At 49.0% G+C, this 24,727-nt stretch overlaps 2 protein-coding genes and 2 long non-coding RNA genes across 9 annotated transcripts in view; 2 read left to right on the top strand and 2 right to left on the bottom strand.

Annotated features, from left to right (window-relative positions):
- POLR1B (RNA polymerase I subunit B) overlaps window positions 1-4,596 on the top strand; it is a 34,940-nt gene extending 30,344 nt beyond the window's left edge. For all 3 annotated transcript variants that reach the window (XM_037896306.2, XM_043544185.1, XM_037896307.2), the window contains one exon: window positions 1,957-4,596. In XM_037896306.2, coding sequence (XP_037752234.1) covers window positions 1,957-2,839 — 883 coding nt within the window. In that variant the 3' untranslated portion in view covers window positions 2,840-4,596. The remainder of the gene's footprint in view (window positions 1-1,956) is intronic.
- LOC114019321 lies at window positions 4,592-10,146 on the bottom strand. Of its 2 annotated transcripts, XR_006290003.1 has the most exons (3): window positions 9,990-10,146; window positions 8,760-8,833; window positions 4,592-7,306 (listed from the first exon to the last, which is right to left on the bottom strand). It is a non-coding gene; the product is annotated as an uncharacterized LOC114019321 (long non-coding RNA). The 2 variants fall into 2 exon arrangements; XR_005224971.2 differs by lacking the exon at window positions 9,990-10,146 and having other exon boundaries at window positions 8,760-9,935.
- A 66-nt stretch (window positions 10,147-10,212) lies between these two features.
- PTCRA (pre T cell antigen receptor alpha) lies at window positions 10,213-21,094 on the top strand. Of its 2 annotated transcripts, none has more exons than XM_043544187.1 (5): window positions 10,213-10,597; window positions 12,678-12,995; window positions 14,933-14,974; window positions 18,560-18,665; window positions 19,958-21,094. In XM_043544187.1, the coding sequence occupies exons 1-5, from the start codon at window positions 10,213-10,215 to the stop codon at window positions 20,163-20,165; spliced, it is 1,059 nt and encodes a 352-aa protein (XP_043400122.1). In that variant the 3' UTR covers window positions 20,166-21,094. The 2 variants fall into 2 exon arrangements, with proteins under 2 accessions (XP_043400122.1, XP_037752236.1); XM_037896308.2 differs by lacking the exon at window positions 10,213-10,597 and adding an exon at window positions 10,673-12,165.
- LOC119565878 lies at window positions 18,224-24,696 on the bottom strand. Of its 2 annotated transcripts, none has more exons than XR_005224972.2 (2): window positions 22,345-24,696; window positions 18,224-20,987 (listed from the first exon to the last, which is right to left on the bottom strand). It is a non-coding gene; the product is annotated as an uncharacterized LOC119565878 (long non-coding RNA). The 2 variants fall into 2 exon arrangements; XR_005224973.2 differs by having other exon boundaries at window positions 18,224-20,923.
- Window positions 24,697-24,727: the final 31 nt, after the last annotated feature.

Genomic DNA, 24,727 nt, shown 5'->3' with positions numbered 1-24,727 from the left:
GCTCCTGAACTTCGGCTCATCTTTGTTCCGCTCCCCTTCCCCTGCAGCCATTCCGTGTGTAGTACTACACTGCTTTCGTACTCTATAGCTTCTTTCACGAGTATTTCTTAAGGCACTCTGGGTAAAATTTTTACAGGTGCTTAAGCAACTGAGGAGCCTAAGTTCTGGTGACTTCCAGTGAGAGGTGTGTAGGACCTAAGTCACTTTGGAAAATGGGAGCTAGGCTCCTACATCGCTCAGGCAGTTTGAAAATTGTACCCATTATAAACAAACGTCACCACGTTGCTGGGAGGTAGGCGGTATCCCTGTCTTACTCGCGGAGAAACCAAGGCACAGGGTCTGCGGCAGAACGAGGAATAGAACCCACTTGTCAGGATACCTTGTCAGTGCGCTAGCTAGACAAGCACACCCCTCTCCATGTAGGATCAGTGACCTTCCTCTGTGTGGGTGGGGGGTGGCCTCCTCCATCTGCTGATCTTCAGGCCCAGAATGTTAAAGATGACACGAAAAGGATATTTTAAAAATTGGGGTTATAAAGAAAGGCCTAATAGTTGGTGGTTTTGGGGGGCCTGGGCTGGTTCTGCTGTTTTTATTATACATTAGAACGGGGTGGCCAACTTGAGCCTGAGAAGGAGCCAGAACTTACCAATGTACATTGCCAAAGAGCCACAGTAATAAATCAGCAGCCCCCCATCAGCTCCCCAACCCTGTTTCCAGAGCCTCCCATCCACCAGCCCTCCTGATCAGCGCCTCCCGCTCCCTCCCAATCAGCGCCTCCCGCTCCCTCCCAATCAGCTGTGGTGTGCAGGAAGCTCTGGGGGGAGGGGGAGGAGTGAGGGCACTACAGGCTCAGGGGGCAGGAAGGGGTGGAGTGGGGGCAGGGCCTGTGGCAGAGCCGGGGGGAGCAGTGAGCACCCCCCAGCACATTGGAAAGTTGGCGCCTGTAGCTCCAGCCCCAGAGTCGGGGCCTAGACAAGGAGCCACATGTTAACGCCTGAAGAGCCGCATGTGGCTCCGGAGCCCCAGGTTGGCCACCCCTGCCGTAGAAATATCCGCAATCTCAAGGTTTGTCTTCCTTTTTTTCCCCCTGGAGGATCCCAGAGATATCTGTGAGATTTGACACCTTAAACTAAGAGGACAAAGATGTTGAATCTTTTACCAACAAGAGCAACCTTCCTTTTACTAAAGTATTAGTTGCTGACAATAAGCAGGCATTAACAAAAACATTTTTAAATATTCTGACTAAAAATTCCTACCCCTTTCAGATCATCAGCTCTCTCTCTCTGTGGGCACTTGTGATCTCACTGTTTCACTAATTCTCTGGTCCTCTTAGTCTGCAGTCAAGACTAGACATGAATTTCTAATGGAAAGGGGAAGAGTGGGTAAAAGGAAAAGCCTTTTTTTAAAAAACACACACAACTTTCAGGTTGTCTTTATAGCTCATGATGATTTAAATAAAAATTAAAAAGGGGGCACAAGTCCACTTTTTCTTGTTTGCAGGTCACATTTAAAGTGTAAAGAAACTTACCAGATATTGAAACTCGGCTTGACCATCAATTCCCAGAGTGCAAAGATTAATCAGTTTTAATTGCTTCTTACTCTACATTGTTCATGGTGCATAAATCAAAAATCTTTTAGAAATCATAGTTTTGATTATTGTATTAGAAATGACTCCAGCAGCCTTTGAGGAACCCGTTTTTCAAGTGTAATGCTTTCTAAAACCAACCTGAATGTAGTTTTGATCTCCATGCTTACAAAATGGCTTCTTCCTTGAGGAAATGCTGAGTTTCCCAAGACAACCATTCATTTCACATAGCTTGGCTGTACTACTTATAATCTCAGACTGCTTTTAGAAAGAGACTTCATATCTCTTTCCAGACAAAAGGTCCTGGCACAAAGCTGCCAAGTTAACAACTCTGAAACTTTCATTGACTTTCGTTATTTTCCCCTTCCCAGGAGTAAGGAAAGTTGCATTGTGGATAACATCAAAGTGTGCAGCAATGACAGTGGACATGGAAAATTTAAAAGTGTTTGCATCACTATGAGAATCCCTCGTAATCCAACTATTGGGGACAAATTTGCCAGCCGACATGGACAGAAGGGTATTTTGAGCAGACTCTGGCCAGTTGAGGACATGCCATTTACAGAGAGTGGGATGGTTCCCGATATTCTCTTCAATCCTCATGGCTTTCCATCCCGAATGACCATTGGAATGCTGATTGAGAGCATGGCAGGGAAGTCTGCAGCGTTGCATGGCCTCTGTCACGATGCCACCCCCTTCACGTTTTCAGAGGAGAACTCTGCCTTGGAATACTTTGGCAAGATGTTGAAGGCTGCTGGCTATAACTACTATGGAACGGAGAGGATGTACAGTGGAATCAGTGGGGTGGAACTGGAGGCAGATATCTTTATTGGAGTTGTATACTATCAACGCCTGCGCCACATGGTCTCGGACAAGTTCCAAGTGAGGACGACAGGAGCCAGAGATAAAGTCACCAACCAGCCCATCGGTGGGAGGAATGTCCAGGGCGGGATTCGCTTTGGAGAGATGGAACGCGATGCCTTGTTGGCTCACGGCACGTCCTTCTTGCTGCATGACCGTCTCTTCAACTGTTCTGATCGGTCTGTGGCCCACGTCTGTGTCAAGTGTGGCAGTTTGCTTTCTCCTTTGTTGGAGAAGCCTCCGCCTTCCTGGGCCACCACGCGCAATAGGAAATACTACTGTACTGTGTGCAATCAGAGCGACACAATCGACACAGTTTCTGTGCCTTATGTCTTCCGGTATTTTGTGGCTGAGTTGGCAGCCATGAACATAAAAGTGAAACTCGATGTGAACTAACTGTGGACGTGAATAGCCAGTCAACTACTCTGGAAAAACTAATTTTTAAATGTCCAGAGTTTTCTGTTGAAGGATTTAAAAGGACTATTAACTCATAGCTTAAAATCCTGCAACAGCTGTGGGATTAGTTTGATTTGTGTACGTAAACTGGGGAGATAATCTGCTAAATTACTTAGCAATCAAATGGAGAAGAGGTACAGAACCCTTAATAGTCACTGTTAGCTCTGTAACAATCCTCTGCATTTGTTTCATATTCGCCAAAAATCGCTTTAGACCAGGGGTGGGCAAAGTTTTTTTGGCCTGAGGGCCACGTCAGGGTTCCGAAACTGTATGGAGGGCCGGGTAGGGAAGGCTGTGCCTCCCCAAATAGCCTGGCTTTCGCCCCCTCCCACTTCCCGCCCCCGACTGCCCCTCTCAGAATCCCTGACCCATCCAACCCCCCCAGCTCCTTGTGCCCTGACCACCCCCCCCAGAACCCCACCCCCTATCCAACCCCCGCCCGCTCCCTGTCCTCTGACTGCCCCACCCCCTATCCAAACCCCCGCCCCCTGACAGGCCCCCCAGGACTCCCATGCCTATCCAACCCCCCCATCCCCTGACTGCCCCCCCCCAACCTCCATCCCATCCAACTGTCCCCTACCCGTCCCCCGGACCCCCCTGCCCCTTATCCAACCCCCTTGCTCCCTGCCCCCTTACATGCCACTCAGAGCAGCAGGACTGGCAGCCGTGCCACCCAGCTGGAGCCAGCTGAGCTGCCCAGAGGGCTGGCAGCACAACGAGCTGAGGCTGCGGGAGAGGGGGACAGCAGGGGAGGGGCCGAGGGCTAGGCTCCCTGGCCGGGAGCTGAAGGGCCAGGCAGGACAGTCCCACAGGCCATAGTTTGCCCACCTCTGCTTTCGACAGTCGGGTATGAAAAGTGAGCAGTGCCAATGATTTACTGGACTAGTGGGCTGGGAATTAAAGCGTTAACTCCTTTCCACAGGTACTGCATCTTGTAACTGTGTGATGACTGTTCCAGGTGGTGGATGCACCACGTTGTGCTGAAGAGATTAAATAAAGGGGAATGTCCTTTGAACACTGGAAGACCACTAAAAGTCTCTTTGTAAAAGAATCAAACCTAATGCCTTAATGGCTGGCACAGTGTCACTGTCATGTGCAGCCAGCCAGGAAAAATCATTTCTTTGCCGATGTGAGAAATACATCTGTGATGATTAAAAGGGGAAAACGCTTGTGGTGATCTGAAGGCACAGCCCGAAGTCAGGACATGGTAGAGTGGCTCTGCTCAAGGAGGAGCTCTGGAAAGAGCCTGCCTCAGAGAGGCACAGTCTGTCATAAGGGCCAACAGTCCGCCCCATTCATTGCGGGGAGCAGATTGCTGCTTCCACTGTGTCAGCCCCATTCTGCCAGCTGGCTGTTAGCCCCAGGGCAGCAGCACAACTGGAATGGAAGGGGCAAAGTTCTTGCTCACCCTGCAGCAGCCTCTTGGGCCATTCACAATCTGGGCTTTAAGTCTAATGACTTCCTGCTATCTGTGCTTCTCTCAGTGTGTGAACAATTAACACAGACTAGTTACCCTCAGGTTCTAGTCAGTGTCACTTCCTGGCATAATCCGGGCTGCAAACACTGCAGCAGCAACATTTACGTCATATCCCTCGTTTAATTTTATATTTTATTCCATGGAAACGTGACTCTGGTTTTGTAAAAGTTCATTTTTAACTAACCTAAACATGTGGCAAAATAAATCTTTTTATATTACGGATGAGAGAAATAGAACTTTATTCAGATTTTGGAAAAACAGCACAATACCCTGTGGTATTAAATATAAGTAATAACAAACAAACGAGGTGTTTTAGATAAATATTATTGAGCAGTGCTTCAAAAATGTTGATCAGTTGCAAGTTCACGGTGTATTTCTAGCAATTATAAAACTAAAGATGGAAAAATCATTAGTTATAGTTGCAACATGGTTTCTGTTTAAAGCTGAAATTTGTGATCTCTCTAAAATCCAAGTCCATCATTAGATGGACTTGGAAACTGGCATGCCAATTCAGGGCCCAGGGCAGAATATGCTGCACATTGGCGGACATTTGATCAAAGGGTTCCTGAAACACTGGTTGCCTTCCCCAAATGATAAGTTTTCAAAATTCCACAATTTTTAACTCTCCTCTCTGCACAAAAAAGGTGGATTTTTTTTTTAAATGGGGGCAAGCTCCACCAGACAGCAGAGATACCAGCCCTCCCTGATTTTGCATAATCCTTCCAGTGTTTAAATGTAATTATGACATTGCTTAAATCTACACATTTTGCAATTACATTTTAAAAACCAGGAGGACTGTGTGTGTTGTGTGTCACCACTTCTCAGGACTTCTCCACTGGTGCCCCTGTGCAGATCAGTGTCGCCTGCAGCCCAGCCCTGTACATGGTGTGTACTATTTTGTCGGCCAGCTGGAGGAGGCTCACAGGGTGGGGCTCCTGAGTCACACTGGTGAGATCCCCTGATGGGGATCCCATCCCAGGCCGGTGCACCTACTTGGGGCCTGAACACATGGCTGGCTGCCACTGACTAAATGAGCCAGATACACCAAAAAACCACATGAAGTGGTTTCAGAAGTGTGTGCGAACAAGTGAGGATGTGGCCAAAGTCATGGTCAGACCTGGTCATGGCTAATGATGTTACTAAATAGAAAAGGAGGACTTGTGGCACCTTAGCGACTAACCAATTTATTTGAGCATAAGCTTTCGTGAGCTACAGCTCACTTCATGCATCCGATGAAGTGAGCTGTAGCTCACGAAAGCTTATGCTCCAATAAATTGGTTAGTCGCTAAGGTGCCACAAGTCCTCCTTTTCTTTTTGCGAATACAGACTAACACGGCTGTTACTCTGAAACCTGATGTTACTAAATGTTACTTCAGCTTATTACCAGTTATTACTGTAACACACACAGAAGTGAATCTGAAATGCACCACAAGTGTTTAAAGCGCTACCCCAGACTCTCTGTATTTGGCTTTGCACTTTTGCCACTACTCCAAGCTGCCTCCCTATAAGTCTCAGAGGAAGGTCAATATCTCTGGAGCTATAATTGCCAGGACCCCTCTCTGAGATCTAGTGTCTGGCACCAAGAACAAGCTCCAAAACCTAATTATTACAAAGTTATTCAATTCTGGGGATCCCGAAACAGAAGGCCAGCGCTGTGCACAGTCTCCGGAGACAGCAAGAGCAAGCTTCCCCAATAAAATTCCCTGGAGTCAAGTAGGGTGTTCAGGGCAACAAGCCAGGAGACTGAGTTAAAGTTCCCTCTTCCACTAACTGATATTTTCGTGCTCTTGACAAACCATATCAATGGCCAAGGCCTCTTATCCCTACCTATCAGGGAGGCAGCATAGCCTAGTATAGTGCACAGGTCTGGGATGTGGAAAACTTCCGGCAGAGTCCGAAATAGAATCCTATTATCTCTTCTAACAGAACTACCTTTTGCTACTTAGCCACTTTCCTTCTAAGAAAAATTAGGTCAAATCCATGTACTTGAGTGTGCTGTTTGTACAATGGGCTTCCTCCTGCACCCCACCACTTCAGAGCTCTGCAGCTCACTGCTGAATTGGCCCAGCAAATAGTGGTACCTGCAGTGTCTGCATAGCGAGTGCTGGAAGGGAAGGTACTGGGGTTAAGGACTGAGCCAGGAGAATTGAGTGAAACAGTGAGGGGCAATGCAATCAGGAACTGCCATCTGCAAATATCCGTGCCTACACACAGCACAGTGGTTTCTAGTCTCCCCCAGTCTGCACAGAACCCAGGGAGACTACCCCTGAAATGGTAGCTTTGTCATTTAACAGCGCCAGTGTGGACATAGGTATACGGTGTTACACCCACATCCTGCACTGTATAATGTAGAGACGCTGTATGGGCAAGGGGAATATGCACAAGCACAGACACAGTTCAGTACTTGTATATGCATGCCACTACAGACCTAACCTAAAGCTCTAATCCCTCCATCCCTGGAGCCACAATCTGACCTGGTTCCTGGCACTCCCCTCCTGGGGCCAGGATCCCACACACAGCTTCCCAGTCTCTTATCACTGCGTCCCAGCCGTGTGCTGTACTTGGGCTGACGTTTTGTCACCCTGGTAAAAAGGATCATGGAGAATTCAAGGATCTCCTAACTTTGCTGGGAATGATGGTGCGTTGCATTGAGCTCTTCCCTTGCACCCCCAGTGAATAAGGGAATGGCATCATTTTCTACTCAGAGTGGAGCCAGAGCCACTCCTGTACAGAAGATACAGTTTCAATACCCAAATCAGTCTTAGATTCCATCCATTTAGGAATGAATATTCCAAGGGAGGTTCTATCCGGAAGTACTGCTCAGGAGTCCCCCAGCTTTCTTCCCATGGGATGGTGGCTCTTCAGAGCTGTTGTATGCAGGTCCCTCTGTGAGCAGCTACGCGTACCTGCTCCCCAGGTCTTTCAGTGTCCTGAAAGAGACAGAGCCTTTTAATTCCTGTATCTAGTCTCTGGTTTCTCTCACCAGACAAAATTTGGCAGCCAGTAGATGGCATTATTGAGATTAAGATTTGACACACAAACACAAAAAGACCCAACAAATCTCTCTCTGAGTGGAGCAGGTTTGGGCAAGTACCACCTACAGCTAAAGAACTGAAAAGCAGGTCAGTGACCTTCAGCTGTCATGATCCCAGCTGCTTAAGGAGGAACTGGCAGGCCAGCGAAGGTTAGCTCTCTGTTTGCTACTACATAGATCAAAGTTAAACTGTTCTACTTTGTGGCTGGCTTTACTTGCCAAAGTTTGTTTAGTGATCTCTTACGCCACACACAAAATTACAGTAAGATGTGGCTTCTATTTTATTCAGCAACAGAAAATTAATTTACTAGGAAAACAGACTAACTTGTAGGTTCTGAATAACTGAATTAGCTTTCTTTTACCTTGTAATTTTTTGCACTCTTATAGAAAAATTCAGTATCAGTAAAAACAATGCCGAGCCATCTGCTGCTTAGTATTGACTCTGAAGAATGGCTGAACTCCATCCAGCTCTTACTGAAGTCAGTGAGACTTGCAGTTAGCAGGATCAAGCTGCCTTCTACTAATGCTGAGAAGTTAAGGGCCAAACCCTGAGAGGTGCTGAGCACCTTCAACTGCTATTGGCTTCAATAAGTGTGGCACGGGCCCAGCCCCCTTCAGAATCTAGTCCTAATTTATTATTTTTAAACATAACTTCTTTGTACGTTTCGTTTTGTCAGTCTTAATTCAGAACTGTTCAACTCTGCTTACCCCTTCCTAAATGGCATAGCAGAAAGGCTACAGAGAAGAGCAGCAACCATTCCCGGTAGCAGGCAGGGCCCATGGCTAACTGATAGGTCTCAATATTGGAGAAAGGTGGGTGAGGGAATATCTTTTATTGGACCAACTTCTGTTGGTGAAAGAGCCAAGCTTCCGAGCCACACAGAGTTCTTGGTCAGCTCCAAAGCTTGTGTCTCACCAACAGACGTTGGTCCAACAGTAAATGTACCCACCTTGTCATATCCTGGGACCAACAGGGCTACAGCTATACTGCAAACAACAATGGAAGATATCCATCCTAGGTACTTATCTGGTCCCCGTTACTGTAATATCTAATCACCTCACAATCTCTAAGGCTGTGGTTCTCGACCAGGGGTCTGCGGCCCCTGGGGGGGGGGGGCGCAAGCAGGTTTCAGGGGGTCTGCCAAAATAAACCAGAGACCAGGGCCAGCATTAAACTCGCTGGGGCGCAGGGCAGAAAGACAAAGCTCGAGCCCCACCGCACTGGGGCGGGTAAGGTGGGCTGTGGCCGGGCAGGTTGTCCAGCCAGCTGGCTGGTGGAGAGGGTGGAGCTGTGCAGGTTGGCCGTGACATCAATTAACACATGGTACCAAGCCGGGATTAACACTCACCATGACACATGCATGTGCTTGTCGAAGACACCCCCACGTCTGGACAGAATTGTTGATCGGCAACAAGTTTCACACTGAGTAAGGAAAACAAAAATAATCAGTTTATTTTTGTACCTATATTTCCTTTTGTGTATTACAGGTGTGTGTGTTTAGCTGTATAACTACCCATTTAATACAATTTTTCATCTACTGGCTATGCAGAAAACCAGTCGTGGCACAGGTGGGCTGTGGCATCTTTATAGCATATTGTGGGGGCTCAGAAAGAAAGGCTGAGAACCCCCGCTCTAATGCATTTATCCTCTAAACCCCCTGCGAGGCAGGGCAGGGCTGTTATGTCCCCACTGGACAGATGGGGCACTAAGGGGGACAGGAACACCCGGAAGCGTATCTGAATCACTGTCACTGTGGGTTGATTTGGGGGAGGATTCTAGCTTGTAAGTGACTGGTGGAACGTAGGTCCCTGACGCTCCATCCCCCGTGGTGTTCCCTGCACACCTAGAGGAGAGTCTCTGGGGAGGGAGAAGCCTGTTTAGTTTGTGCTGGTTTGACCAAGAACCCTCCACAGATGCTGCCGGTCAGCCATTTCACTTGGGTGTGAATGTCCCCATCTGCTGCTAGAGCCAGCTGAGACAGGTCCTGTTGTATCATTTCAGGCAATGAGCAGTATCTTACAGGGCCTCTCTGCTCTAGCTGGCCCCTTCTCCACAGTCAGAATAGGCTTTAGTCTGAGTGGGGGTCTGCCTTCCCCAGCCTGACACCCAGCGGCTTCTTATTAGGCACCTTCTGCCCCAACAAAGGGGTGTTGCTGTGAGGGGGGGCGAGAGGCCATTAGCCTGTCAGGTTCTTCCCTTAAAAAACAAACCCGAAAGCCCTGGGTGACAAGGAGCGGCAGGGCCAGGTGCAGCAGCTGCTCCTTGTCTGTGGTTGCAGCCAAACCAGGCTCAGCACCCGTTCCGTGACCCTGACCAGGGGCACGGCAAGCCGGGGCTCCCTGCGGGTACAGCCGGCTGGGGTGCGAATGCTGCCTGCCAGCAATGCCCAGGGGCGCTGCCAACCGAGAGCGAGCTCGCCGCCTTCAGGGGAGTAGCTCGCTGTCCTTACAGCTGTTTCTAGGCTCTGTTGAGTCTATTTGGCCACTGCCACACCCCACCGTCACCGGGTTTTCTGGGAACTGCTTCATTTTTTGTAATTTCTTCCAACTGCCCTCTCTCGCAGGGTGCTGCTTATTACCGGCTGGGCGCCGCACGGGGCGGCTCGGGGTGGACGGGGCGCGGCTCGGGAGGGCCGGGGCGGCTCGGGGTGGACGGGGCGGCCGGGTCTCGGCACCGGGCGGCCGGGGCGCGGCACGTTTCGAGGGAGCGGGGCGGGACCCGAGCCCAGGGCCAGCGCAGGGCTTCCACGGCACCGCTGGGCCTCCGCCTCCTCGCCAGGCCCTTGGGCTGCGCCGGGCCGGATGCGGGCCGGTCCCATGCGGCCCTGTAACGCCCGCCGGAGTTCGCCCCTCCCGCGGCTCCGGCCCGGCGCCCCGCACGAGGCCGAGGCCGGAGAGCTCCGCTCCCGCCGGGCTCGCGTCAGGGCTGCGGGGGCTCGGCCGGGCGCGCCCCCTCCCAGGGCTTGGGCCTGCGGGCCAGGCGCGAGGGGGTGGGGCTCGCCAGGCTCGCCGCGACGTGGGGCCTGTGGAGGCCGGGCAGCTCCCGGCCGCTCCGCACCAGGCGGAGGATCTCGGAGAAGGAGGCCGGGGGCGCCGGGGCCGGGCCGGGGTCCCCCTGGCTCCGCGGCTCCGCGCCGGGCTCCATGGGCGGCGAGGGGCAGGATCGGGCCCCGCCCGGCAGCGGCCGGTACCACTCCAGGCGCACGGGGGTGGGTGGGAGGTACCACTTCAGCCGGGGGACGTACCCGGAGCGTCGCTGCTCCGGCTGCTGTGACTAGTCTGTGCACTGCGCGGGCCACGGCGCTGCCCCTGGCCGCCCCCCTGCAACGGACTGCGGGGGCCATAGCCCTGCACTCAGCTATCCCATACAGAGCCTGGAGCGAATGGGCTCCTTCCCCCATGTCCCGCACCTTGGCCTCTGGTGGGGGGGGGGGAGGTTGTCCCAGTGATTGCCCCACATACACACCATGGCAGCGACTCTCCCCTACACACCCCACGAGCTGCAGGGGAACCTCACAGCAATTCCCCCTACGCACCATGAGCCCTGGAGAGAGCCTCACAGTGACACCCCCGACCTGCGCACAACACCCTCCCAAGAGGGAGCCTTGCAGTGACTCCCCCACCCAGAAGTGACCTGAGTCTGGATTCACAGCCACAAGGAGGCAAATGGTGCAGCTCCTGCCATCACTGAGACCCCTGCCCAGGCACACGCTGTGCCAAGCCACCCAGCCCCATCCATGGGACCCTGTGGCACACTGCGTGGCAATTTGTCATGTTCCCCTCCCCTCAGCCGGGTACCGGGTAAGAACAGGGAGTGGCTCTCCTCTCCTGTTCTCGCCTCCCTCCAGCCCTGGGCCTGAGTCTCCCTCAGGACGATGTCAGCAGGGGATGCTCACCGCCAGCAGGGGCAGGATCCAGCATCTGGCTGCCTAGAGGGGCCGGCAGGGGTCATAGACTCCAGGCTGTAGGCACTGGCCACCCAGCACTGCAGGCAAGGGGAAATGGAGTTTACCCAGTTTATAGCATTTAGGTTAGATTAGCTGACCCAGTTCTTTTGTTACCACTATATCACTGGGGCTACCTGTGGATGCCCCCTCCCCAATGCCACACCGCATGCCAGCCAGTGTTGGGGGCACTCCTCCACTCAGCCCCATGCTCTCTGGGCCTGATCCCCACAGCCTGCCCCCCTTTGCACCAGGTAAATCCAGTGCCATGTGGTGTGTGGCACTGCCCAGACCCAGCAGGTGGGTGTGACCTCCCAAGGAGCAGGGAATGGCTGACCCTGGTCTTGCCGTTGCCTTGGCTCATGGAAACCTGCTGGGGCATCTCCACAAGAGCCATCTGCTGTGCCCCATGGAGCTGCAAACTGGGGTCTCTGTACTCCCCTTTGCCTGTGGGATTCTGCAGTTGGGGGGACCCAGTCAGATCAGCTCGTGCTCCCACAGGGCTGGGCTCAGGGCCATTAGGGTGGTTTTAGGCTCTCACTGCCTATAGCCATGTGAGCAAGCAAAGGGTTAAAGGGTGCATGGGTTTGTTTGCCAGGGAGCACAGCAGCTGGTTAGGCAGCTGGCGAGAGACCGTTAGAAAGGGGCAGGGACAGCAGAGGGGAGGGAAAGGTGCTGAGAGACAGGCTGGGGTCCTTCTGCCTGCTGCGTTGTTCATGCCTGGCTCAGATGCTGCAGCTTCTCACCATGGGCCTGCCCTTGTGGCTGCTTGGACAGCTCCTGGCCCCCACAGTACTTCAGCTTCTGAGCTGTGAGTATGCCTGTCCCCTGGGGCAGGTGCCTCTTGCTTCACTCAGCTCCACACTCTCCTCCTTGGCAGCACGCTTGCCTGCTCCCCAGGGTGGGCTGCATCCTCCCCCCGCCCCGACACCCAGGAGAACCATGCTGGGCCGGGTGGGTTCTGCAGGCAGCGTGTAGCTAGAGGCCCAAGACTGTAGATACTGTGGGAGGGGAGGAAAGGAGTGGCCAGTGAGTACCCCTGTTAAAGGGTTAGCTACACCCTGCAAAGGAGCAGCAAGGGCTGGGGGTTTTGTTCCAACAAACAGCAGTGGGGCTGGGGCAGCCAGACATGGACCCAACCCCCAGTTGGACACGCGTAGCTGGCCAAGCAGAGATACTCGCTCCATGAGGCAATCCTTCCCGAGAGGTTGGAAACCAGCTTTAGCCTCGCTGCTCCTGGTCAACAGGGCTCCAGGGTCAGCGAGGCCTTGTGGCTGAGACCCGCCCTGTGCATTGCTAACTGGCTGTCTGTCCTCCTGCCAGGCAGCACCGCAGCCCCTTTCCCTACCTTGGCGCCCCCACTTACCATGGTCGTGAACGGCGAGAGGAAGACCCTAGTGGTTTGTGTGGTGAACGACCTCTCCCAGGACATGGCAGATGCTATCTGGTTTTCGAATCAGAATGGGAGTGCTCTGGACTCCTTCACCTATGGAGTTTCCAGGGAGGAAGACGGCACATTCAGCACAGTCTCTCACCTCTCCGTCCACACCGCAGAACTGGAGTCCTGGGAATCTCTCGCCTGCCACGTGAGACAGAACAGAACTGCCCAGGTGTGGAGTGCCAGGTCCCTGCTGATCTCTGGTAGGTACCGAGGGAAGAGAATATCCAACACACAAACCCCATCTCTTTTCTGTCACTTCCCTGCCCCCATCTCCCTCCACCTCCAGTCCCCTGGGAGCCCCGCATTCCTCTCCATTTCCCTGTGACTCCTTCCTCCCCTCAGTCACATTGTGTTAGCCCTGAATGACCTGGGCGAGAAAGTGAGGGTGCAGTGGCAGCTGCAGTGGCTCCCACTGCCCATTTGCAACAATGCAGACAAAGTACAAATGCCAGACGGTTCATTCAAATGCAACACCCCAGGGAAAAATAAAGGGTGACACTGTCACCCAAGGGGAGCTTAATTAATAGCAAATATAGCACAAAAGTGTCAAGAAGGCTCTAGCCTCAACAGACCTGGCAGGGCTGACATAATTCCTGCAACTATGGAATAGAGATGTAGGAGAGTGGAGACTCATGGGAAGGAGACACACACACAGCTCTCTGCATTGAAGAGATCTCTACAGGGAAATGCACCATGGTCAGGTTGAAGCTAACCTTCCACTATAAGCCCAATTTTGACACATAAACACCTTCTCTCAAAACTAAACCAGCTGCATTTTCATAAATAAGGATGGGCTCCAAATCTTTCTGCAAAGGTTGAGGGAAACTGGATCAAGTGTTTGAGAGCCAATACTTTGAAACATTTGCAAAAATATGGATGAGGCAAAAAGCTGTGTTGAGCTAAGATTCTAAATATGCTTCAATTACATAAGGGGAAAACTTGAGAACACTGTAGTTGCTTTTCCTCAGGCATGTAGCTATTAATTACTTAACTCCAGTTTGCTGATGCGTTTTGCCTGGATCTAACACAGTACATATATAGCCGTGACTCTTTAATGCCTGGGCTTGCCACTTTTCTATATAAAGATAAGATCAGATTCCTGATACTCCATATGTCTGGGAAATTGTTTTGTTCAGCAATGTTTTTATATGGTGGTTTTCAGTCTAATGAATATGAAGTGCACAGATGCAATGTGATGGCTGCACAGTTAAATATCACAAAGGCGGGAAATGAACAAGTCAGTTGTAGCCACAACCTTAGCATCCATATTTTACCCATCCTGCAGGATTTGGGTATTGGGGGTAAGAGGACTTTCAAAGGCTCAAAGAGGGGTCAGGCACCTGACTCCCATGGAGAATCAATGTGAGTTGGGCAGCTACCTCCCAGCTCTTGTTTGTGCCTTGGAAAATCATCTCCGCAGTTGCTTAGCTCAATGTGTTACCCCCACCACAAAATGCATTTATGTTGCTTTTGCTTTGCCCAACTTTTAGTGGCATGTCTGTGCAGCGATGCAATTTTCTGCATTTAATATCCTAGTACCATGACTATTTTAAGACAAAGCGCGAAGCCGGTGTGTGACCTTTCCAAGCTTTGTCAAGTTCACCAGCAGAGCTTGTGAGCTAACTGATCCAGAGGCACTTGGTGTGTGCATCCCTTCTATCAGCTAGTTGCACATCTATAAGTATACCCCCTAATGAAGTGTTTTCAGCTAATTAATTTATTATGCAGGCTCAGTCCCACTTCTCCTGTCTCATTTTAAAACTTGGCAAAGTAGAGAATCTTTATGAAGAGGCATTTACACATAAAATGTGAAGTTTTAAAGTTGAGTTGTTTGCATTATCAGTGCAAAAAAAAAGGGAGGGGTGGGGGGTAGCTTGTTTTAAAGCAGGAAAAGTATGTATTTTACATAATTATCTCAGAAAACCCTCATGAGAATGCACTCAGGCTTTCCAAAACTCCACCCCTTTGAGCAGAGACCAAGAAAGATATCAACCCAAAAGGTGAATGAATTGGAAAGTTATGAGAACGGTGTAAGAAGGAGGTTGTGGTGGGAACCATTCTGAGCTTTAACCATGCAGTCAGTACTGTTACAACTAGTATAATTCCTCCTACTAATAGTTATAACTCTGTCTTGTAGAAGACCATGTGGAAGAGCTCTGTCTGGATGAAGACCGAAGTGGTAAGCAATAACTCTGCATTCCTCCCAGCACATTCATACTGCCTGTTTGAATCCAACTGATTCTTTAAGGAAACAGAAGGGCTGTGGAAAGAAGCATGTGGATACCACCTCCAGTTTAAGCCTTTTCTGAAAATGAACATCTGAAGAAACGGAGATAAATTCTGGCCTCACTTACACAGGTCCAAGTCTAGAGTAGTAAAGTTATTCCAGATTTGCAGCAGTGTAAATGAAAGCAGAATTTTGCCCACTGTTTCCAAGAGCTTTAGTCATTGGATGAAAGATGCAGGTCATGAATTGACTAACCTTTTCCACCTAGACATCTGTATGTCAGAGGTTATATCTTAGCCTCAAAGAAAGAAGCTGTCAGCAGCATTGCTCTTAGAGCCTTTCTGCTATGCAACCCCTGGATCTGCGCTGGCAGCAGCAGACATGCGTGCAGGATCTCCATATCGCCACTCAAAGGCAAAGAGCCACACAGCTGGCTCTTCTGAATTTGACCTGGTCTGGAAGAGCAGTTGATCTCAGAGTTGAGAAGTCAGCTCCCCAATAGAGCAGGTCAGGAATTTTGCAATGAAACATTATTTTATCTAAAAATGTCGATTCCTCAAAATTAAAATCACTTGCAGACCGGGGTCGGTTTTCACGAATCCTGACCTGAAACGTTTTTGAAAAGAAAAGTTTTGAAGTTGGCAAAACATTGTGTTCTGATGTTTTCTAAACACTAAATGTTCGTTGTCTGGTTTGAAACAGCTTTTCATTTTGAAATTTAAGTTAACTGGGGGAAAAAGTCAAGGAAAGAGGTTGAAATCAAAAGGAAATGTTTTGAAAATATTGCAACAAAATGTTTCAATTGATCTGAACTGAAAATGTTTTGGTTTGTGAAAATTTTAGATTGACTTTTTGTCCTGATTCAGGACAGGAAAAAAAATGGAACTCTCAGAACTATTTGCGGGATGGGAAAACCATTTATGGATGTGGTCCTTGAGGTTATAAAATGCCACAAAACAAGATGCTAAACCCGCACTTATGATGCTGTTCAGTGCAAGGGCTGGAGAGAGATCCTCCAATATTATCTGTGAACACTACAAACTTCCAGTGATGCTGTCCTGGCCCTAGTGTCAAGAAAGGAACAACTCCATAAACACTTATTACCTATACAATGTAGCTTACCAGGATCATCTGGGAATATCTCACTTTAATCCATTTCCTTGCCATTGCAAGGACCTGGGGCACATCAGTCCCTCCTAGTCTCTGCCAGTGGCACATAATAGTCTAGTCTCCTGTGAGTTGTAATACTTTGGTCTAATTTCAGTTGTTGGGCTGAATGTGCAGGTGCTGGGTGTGGTTAATGGCCTGTGATCTACAGGCAGTCAGGCTAGAATTCTGGCGGTTCCTTTTGGCTTTAAACTCTATCTCCTCTGCCTGTTACATAGACATTAACAGGTGGGTGGGGTGGGGTGACAGGATAACAAATGGAATAGGAGGTGTGTGATTCTTAGTAATGGTCCCAGCACACCACCTGCCCAGCCATTATCACAGTGTAGTTTGTGATGTACATCATGGCAAAAGTGAGTCTGGGGAAGGGACATGGAAGAGGATACAATGGTGGCTTTACGGATTTCAACTGAGAGCTTTTCCCCCTGGTAAGGGGCAGCGTAGGACAGAGTCTGAGAATGCTTGTCAGAGATGTGGGTGATCAAAACTGGCACTGGTAGAATGAAGGGCAGAACTGACTGTGCATACAGTAACAGACTGGATAGGTGGGGAGGGCTAAATTATGGAAGGTTTTGTAAGTGCGGACAAGAAGTATGTGTTTGTGATAGGAGAAGGCGAGCCAGTGGATGGACTTTAAAAGGGGAGTGATATAGTCAGAACATGGAAGATGATCTTGGCAGCTGTGTTTTGAATGGATTTGAGAAGGAGAGGGGGCAGGCACTGAGCCAGAGAGAAGGAAGAAAGAACAGTGGTCAATGCATGAGACGATTAAGGCTCTGACAACAGTTTTGGCTGTGTGGGCAGAGAGGGAAGGACAGATCTTGGGGACGTTGTACAGGAAGAAGTGGTTAGATTTAGGCACAGCTTGGATATGGGGGTGAAAAGAGACAGTGAAATCCAAGATGAAGCCACATCTACCATTTTATAGAAGGGGAAATTGAGGCACAGAGTCAGCGACAAATTATTTAGATAATAGCATAAGAGTATGGTCTGAAGTAAGTACTCCACTTTGGAAGAAATAATCAATTGCACATACAAAATGGGAAAGGACTGCCTAGGAAGGAGTACTGTGGAAAGGGATCTGGCCGTCACAGTGTAACACTGTTGCAAAAAAAGCAAACATAATTCTGGGATATTTCAGCAGGAGTGTTATACACAAGAAGTAACTCTTCCACTCTAGTCCATGCAGATTTAAGCCTCGGCTGGAGTACTGTGTCCAGTTCTGGGTGTCATATTTCAGGAAAGATGTGGACAAATTGGAGAAAGTCCAGAGCATCCAAAATTATGAAAGTTCTAGAAAACATGACCTATGAGGGAAGACTGAAAAGAACTGGGTTTCATTAGTCTGGAAAAGAACAGACCGTGGGGCGGGGGGCGGGGAGGGAAGAGGAGAACAGTTTTCCAATACATAAAAGGTTGTTACAAGAAGGAGGGTGATAAATGGTTCTCCTTAACCTCTGAGGATAGGACAAGAAGCAACAGGCTTAAATTGCAGCAAGGGAGCTTTAGGTTGGACATTAGGAAACATTTCCTATCAGGGTAGTTAAGCACTGGAACAAAACTGCCTAGGGAGGTTGTGGAATCCCCATCATTGGAGGTTTTTAAGAACAGGTTAGACAAACACCTGTAAGGAATGGTCCAGTTATTAGGAGTCCTGTCTTGAGTGCAGGGGACTGGACTAGCTGACCTACTGAGGTCCCTTCCAGTCCTACACTTTTATGATTCTGTGACTTGCCCAAGGTGAGTGGGTGGCAGAGCTGATAAGTCACCAGAGTTCCAAGCACCCAACCCAGAGCTGCTTCCTCTAGGCCAATTGTTCTTGTACCGTTGGACATAGGAGGGGTAGAAGTACAGTAGCAGTAAGATTTCATTATAACGACACTGATGAAAGCAACGAATGTGCTACACTAAGTACCTGAGTTCTAGAGGAGGTGCATTAGGTCTTTCAGACTGACTCCTATTGCTCAGGCCAAGGGTGCCCAACCTCCAGCCCACCAGAGCATTTCATACAACCCATGGCCTGCTTCAACACAATTTACTAATGGCAGATTTATTAGCGTTTTGGCATCACGTTTACATCTTTTTAGTTTACACAAGAGTGTGAACAGACAATACCGTACATAGAAACAACCTATCTAAATATATATGAAACAAGAGAACTTAAAATATAAATCAATACAGGTTACTTTAAATCTTATTAAAATATGTGGAAGCTGTTTGGCTCACACAAGGTTGTGCTTAGGTTTATGTGGCCCTCTTGTGTAATAAGGTTGGGCACTGCGGCCAGACACAGTCCCAATAGGGACCACTGGTAATTTTTCTGTGTGGCACCCCAGGTCCTGATCAGGTACATGATCCCATCTGTTTCAGCTCTGCCCGTCCGTTCACAAATCCTGCTTCTCTTGGCCATCAGAGTGTTGTTGCTGAAGTTCCTCCTGTTTGACATACTGATCACCTGCAGCTTCCTCTTCAAAGGGTAAGACTCCATAATGCAGGGAAACTGTGGAGCACAAGGGGTTTCTAGTCATGGCATCCAGTCGCTAGGAAGCTGAAATAACTTCAGAAGTTATTAAACTGTCAATGACAATTAACAAAAATAATGAAGTGACTTAGAAGGCTGCCATTTTGCAGAACACCATTCTGGGAATGCAACTCCAAGCTGAATGTATGGGTAAGGAAGAGACTTTCAGAGATGTGCTTTTGGTTCATTCAGAAACTGGTTTGATCACTGCTAGGTCCTGGTACCTATTCTGACTTTCCTTTAATCTTGGAATGGCTCCTTCCCCTGGAGTAGGAATTGCACCAACCTGGGTCTCCAGGTGGGAAGTAGCACTAAAGTGGGCAAGATGCTAGAAGGAGAAAAACAGGCAGAGGCAGAGCTGGTCAGGATGTGTGAATTGCCTCAGGGAGGCCAGTCCCACCACAAGATCTTCTGCAGCCTCAGTCACTGCATCACCTCCGTAACTACATGGACATGCTGGTCCGCACTAGTTAATTCCCCTTCCTCCTTCACCCCCACCTGTCTCCAGCTTCCCTTCACCCAACCCAGCTCTCCTCCTCTCTCCATCTTCTGTCTCTTCTTCCCAATCTTTGTCTGCCCCTCCTCCTTGTATGCAGTGTAGTTGTAGCTGTGTAGGTCCTAGGATATTAGAGAGACAAGGTGAGTAAAGTTTTAGATCTTTGTGGTGCTATACCCCATTTGGTGGAACTTAATGAAGCATTGGATGGGAACTGTTGTCCCCTAGAAGTCAGAGGAGGGTTGCTGGGCAACCACTTCTCTCAGAAGACATAGGAGATGCTGTTGCCAGAGCTGCTCCGAGCTCACTAGCGGAACCAGGGGCTGCCATATGTGCCTGCAGCATTGATTGCACTGCAGTTTCCACGCTCCAGCACTGGCTCTGCACCCAGTGGTTATGAATGCTAATTTATTAGCCAATCCCACAAACCACAGAGGGCCTGATTTGCAGAGGTGCTGAGCCCACAACAGGGTTTGTGGGTGCTCTGCACATCTAAAAGCCAGTCATCCTGTGCATTATCCTCTTGCTAGGGTGAGAGCTCTCTGCTGAATGTTGTAGCTTGGCAAGACATCATCCATCCTGGGCAGTGATGATTTGCTGGTGCTCTTCACAGCACATTCTCAGGTCAGGCAGCTTTATAAAGCAGCAGACCTGAGAAGAGCGAGTAAAGACTGGAAAGCAGAGACACGATGGAAAATGTTCCCTGCCCTCTACTATCCTCACCTCGTCACACTGTTTCATCTCCTTTCAGGGGACGCCGAGCCCTACTGCTGAATTCTGCAAATAGTTCATCTGCTCAGGCTTGGTTCAGCAACGGAGAATCAGCCTCACCCGTCAGCATGGAGAGCAGACCGAGGCAGAGACTGAGTTGGACGGAGTTAGTGACTGGAGCCAGCCATCCCAGGGCTAGCAGAGACAGAGCTTCCCACACCATTTCCTTCCACCTTCCACCCATCTGAGCTAGAGCAAATCAAATGACCCACTAGCAACTGTCCGCACAGTGGGACTTGGGGCAGTTTACAAGGTGTTGCGCTTGGTTTGCTCACCTCTCTGTCCGCTAGGCTGATGTCAGCCAGGACACGACCCGTGATAGGCATGTACCATGTGCAGAACAGATGGTCCCAAGCTGGACCCAAGTGTAGAACAGAAGACAACAAACCTAGGCTAATGGCATACCAGCCCAAGTGTTGAGTTGGGCGTGGACCCAGGTTTTCCTCTTGGTCACCTGTTCTCATTTTTTGTTTGTTTGTTTTTTATTGATGTCTTACTGGGTAAACTGCACAGTTTGCAGAGGAGTATGGCGTTCACAGGCTGCAGCAATGTACTTCATGTACTAGCAACAGTGATACAGGGCTCATCTCCAGCACCCTACTTGCGAGCGCCAGGAAACACCTTGTTGGTAAAGAAAATCCTTTTCTGGGCAAAGAGATCAGTTTGCTCTCGGAGTCAGCACCCAGGGAAAATGCATTTTGTGGTGAAAAAACAGTATGTTGAAAAAAAAATGTGCCCAGCTCTACCCTTCACACAGAACTAAAATCAAATCATGACCAGAACCACATACAGTCTGAAACTCTTCCAATCCAGGAGTGGAGTTGTTTCTCTCTAGATCAGCAACTTCTTCCTGCGCGGTTTCCATTTTTGTATCCGAGTGAAGCTGCTCCAGTTCCAACACCTGAGGGAGCTGCTCAAAGGTTCCCCCTTCTCAGGTAGGCACTGCCTATTTTTATAAGGGAAACCAGAACTTGGGAAAACCCTTTTGAGTCCAAAGGGATCTATTCTGCCTGTTGAAGAGGAATTTGCTCAGCATGTAGAGGAGTGAGGAGAAAGAAAACCCTAGCCTATTTTATAAACAATTATAATAAATTCAAACCCATACAGTATGCCCTCATGTATGCGTGTCCGAGTGTTTCTGTAGGTGTGTGTACAGACTGCAGTGACAGCACGCCCCAGCCCAGCCCTCTGTCCATAACTCTTGCAGCCAGCATTTCTGGCTCTCTCAGACACTTTTGGGCACTGAAAAAAGATTAATACATTCACAGGCTCCGGCAGCCCCAGAGAAGGGTGCCTTGGGCATGGAATGAGGTTGAAGACTGGACATGGAGAGGGCAGGGGCAAAAGGTGTGGAGAGGGGAATGAGATGGGGAGGAAGAGGGGCAGATGGCTCAAGCACTCAGGCCACTCAGAAGCCACCTACAACCTGTTAAGGTTGAATGGACAGAAAGCTGGAATGTTTAATAATAATTGCATATTTAATTGGTATAATTTGCATACATGAGACCAAGCACTATATTTGCAAATAAAAGAACTGCACAGACTATCCCCACTACCTCCTAGATCATTCTAGGGGAGAGGTGGATAGGAGCAGGGGGTTGGGCAGGCTGTCTAGGGTCAGGGCAGATAGCAGAGGTGTGGGGGTGGGGTGTCAGGATGGATGGGCAGAAGGGACAGGGCTGGGCAAGGGGGTGGGCTGGGCGGGGGGGGGGGAAGGGTTGTGCCCACTGTGCTCTCTTGCCTCTACATTGGACATGCCCTAGGCTCTGTGAGTCCCAACTAGCTAGTCTGTGAATATCCTAGGGCAGTGGTTTATAAATTTTCTAGGCTATGTACCCCCTTTCCAAATAATGTAGTCTATCACATACCCCTATCTGAGATAGGGTCATAATATACCTATGAAAACAGAAAAAAGTCTGTAAGGGATAACATGATGCAAAAATGCACAAGCCCTGGAGTGTGTTGTCCCAGATAAAATTGTTCGTTATAATAACTGTATCATATATACCTTCACTTTGGATCAAAGTAGTCCCTCAAACAAGTTTCTAGTTGTTCTAAACATTAAACTGGAAGTTTTCATGGTCATTTTATTGTAATTAATTAAAATTAATGAAGCCTCCATGCTGGTCTCAATCACTCAGACATAACCCATGTTAACCTGTTTGTGACTAAGCATTTAAAAATGCCAATCATGTATTTTTGTTGATAATAAAAAGATACAGAAAAGGAGGCAAAGAAAAGTTCACTATCCGTATATTTCTACAGCTAACCTCGATAATACGAAAATATATTATTGGCATTTTTAAATTCTTGATGACTAATGTGCAGTACTTATTGATGTTAAGAAAAAAAAAATATAATGCTTACCTATCAGTGTGATGGATGTCCTTGCTTTTTATCACACAAATCACTGATGGCAGGAAAAATTGGAGAGAGCTTCACTCACAAGTCATTTTCAGCATTTAATCTCTGAGGATACTCTGTCTTGATAGCCATGAGGGCAGAGAATCCAGTCTCACAAAGGTATGTTGTGGAGAAGGGCATCAGAAACTTGACAGCTCGTTTTGACAGGTATGGGTAATCTTTCATCCTTTGCACCCAGAAGTCTGCCAAAGGTTTGCATGCAAATTCTAATTTAAGACCACTGTCACAGGAGAGATCTAAAAGTTTCTCCTGCTCATCCACTGGCAGAGAAGGAACTGGAAGAGATTCAGGCACCTTAAAGGGATTGCATATCCAGGAATTTGCATTGTCCATTTTGGGGAAATATTTTCTAAGTTGTTTGCTAAGTTGTTGCAAGTGTTCCATAATGTCAGCTTTCACACTCTCATGTAACAGCATATTGTAATTTGTTGCAAGAAATTCTTGCAGTGTTGGAAAGCAGTCAATCACATTTCTCTTTAAGCAACTATCCCAAAATAGTAGTTTCTTAATCATGGATTCGATTTTGTCTTGTGTTTCGAAAATAGTGGTGCTTAAGCCCTGAAGGCCAAAATTGAGCTCGTTAAGGCAAGAAAAAATGTCTGCCAAGTAGGCTAATGGCTGAAGCCAGGCAGCATCTTCCAAGCAAGATGACAGTGCAAAGGGGTAGTGATCGGTGAAAAAAAATTGAAGCTCGCTGTGCAGCTCAAAGAGTCATGTCAGCACTTTGCCACACGATAGCCAGTGAAGCTCAGTGTGCATTAGTAGCGGCAAATGGTCATTTCCCGTTTTCATTACACAGGGTAGCAAAAATTCTTGAATTTAGACACTGACCCTTAATGAAGTTAACCATTTTGACAGCATCAGACAACACTGACATTAAGTTTTCAGGCATTCTTTGGGAAGCTAGGGCCTCTCTATGGATGCTGCAGTGCACCCATGTGTCTTCTGTTACTACAGCCTTGATGCGAACCATGACTCCACTGTGCTTTCCTATCATTGATTTTGTCCCATCAGTAGAAATCCCTACACAGTGGGACCAGTCAATTCTATTCTCACTCATGAAGTTATCAAGCAGTAAAAAAAATCTCTTCTCCTGTTGTTTGGATAGGCAGGGAATGACAAAAGAGAAAGTCTTCATGTATGGTACTTTCATACATATAAGGAACATAAAGCAAAAGATTAGCTAGGCTGTCTAAATCCGTGGACTTGTCTAATTGCAAAGAATAATAGTCACTGTTCCTAACCCAATTCACAAGCTGAAAAAGAACATTTTCAGCCATATCGGCAATGCAGTGTGACAGTGTCATTGGAGAGGGGTATGGAATCAAGTTATTTTTTTTCTGCTTTTTCACCGAGCATGCAATTCCTCACGGCCTTCACAGCAGATATAAGGAAATCTTCTGTAATAGCGTGTGGTTCTCCTGTTTTAGCCACTCTGTAACTCATGAAGTGTGAAGCTCAAAGTGCATTCACATTTTCCACGCAAGAGTTCGATGGCAGGATTTTTTTTATTGCTTTTTAGCACTTCCAGTTTGCAATTGAAAAACTGAGCTGGTTTGTCTTTAAATTAATTGTGTTTAGTCTCTAGATGCTGGCGAAGAAGGGACAGTTTAAGAGTGCTGTTTGCACCGCACAGGACACGCTGTGGCTGAGGATATCCAGCGTCCCCAGTCCACGTAAATCCAAGGTCAATGTAGCTTTCATCAAACTTGCATTTTTTTGACGCCCTTTCTGTGCCCTGCTCTTGCTTCCCAGGCTGCGCTTGTAACTCGTGCCTGGCCTGTGTGGGCACAGCCAACAGCAGTCGGGGAATCAGCTGAAACTGCGGTGGCGGGGGGCTGCCACCGGTGCCGGTGTGTTGCACGTTTTGCTGGTGTCCCAGGCGTGGGCCAGCGAGCCACGTTTTCTCTCGGAACCGGGAGGCTCACACCCCTCGCCTCGGCCCCCCGAGGGCGGCCCCGGCGGGTGAGGAGGCGGCCAAGGCGGCGTGCCTGGCGCTACCCAGGCAGGAAGGACCCGCGCGCCAGGGCGGCTGCCGGTTCAGCGGGCAGGAGAGTAAAGCAAACAGAACAGGAGGCCTCGTGGCACCTCGGAGACGAACACTTTTATTTGAGCATCAGCTTTCGTGGGCTACAGCTCGCTTCGTGGGCGACTAAAGTTGCCCAAGTGGGCTCAGTGAAACGCGCTGCCCGCCATTACAGGGGTTTCCTCCTCCACCCCCTGACTGGAGCTGGGGGTACACGGCCCGAGGCGCCATTTCGGGAGAGCGGGGGAGGGGCACCCCGGAGCCCCCCCCCCGGCCCGGAAGTCGCCCCGCCCCGCCCCG

This window comes from Chelonia mydas, chromosome 3, assembly GCF_015237465.2.
Source record: "Chelonia mydas isolate rCheMyd1 chromosome 3, rCheMyd1.pri.v2, whole genome shotgun sequence".
Classification (NCBI taxonomy): Eukaryota; Metazoa; Chordata; order Testudines; family Cheloniidae; genus Chelonia; species Chelonia mydas.
The sequence above is the reverse complement of the archived record's forward strand: the minus strand, read 5'-3'. Positions and strand labels throughout refer to the sequence as shown.

Coding starts and splice junctions, on each gene's coding strand:
- PTCRA (XM_043544187.1), top strand. CDS start 10,213: ATGCGGGCCGGTCCCATGCGGCCCTGTAACGCCCGCCGGAGTTCGCCC. Junction 10,598..12,677: donor GCCCCGCCCGGCAGCGGCCG/GTACCACTCCAG, acceptor TCCTCCTGCCAG/GCAGCACCGCAGCCCCTTTC. Junction 18,666..19,957: donor TGCAGCTTCCTCTTCAAAGG/GTAAGACTCCAT, acceptor ATCTCCTTTCAG/GGGACGCCGAGCCCTACTGC.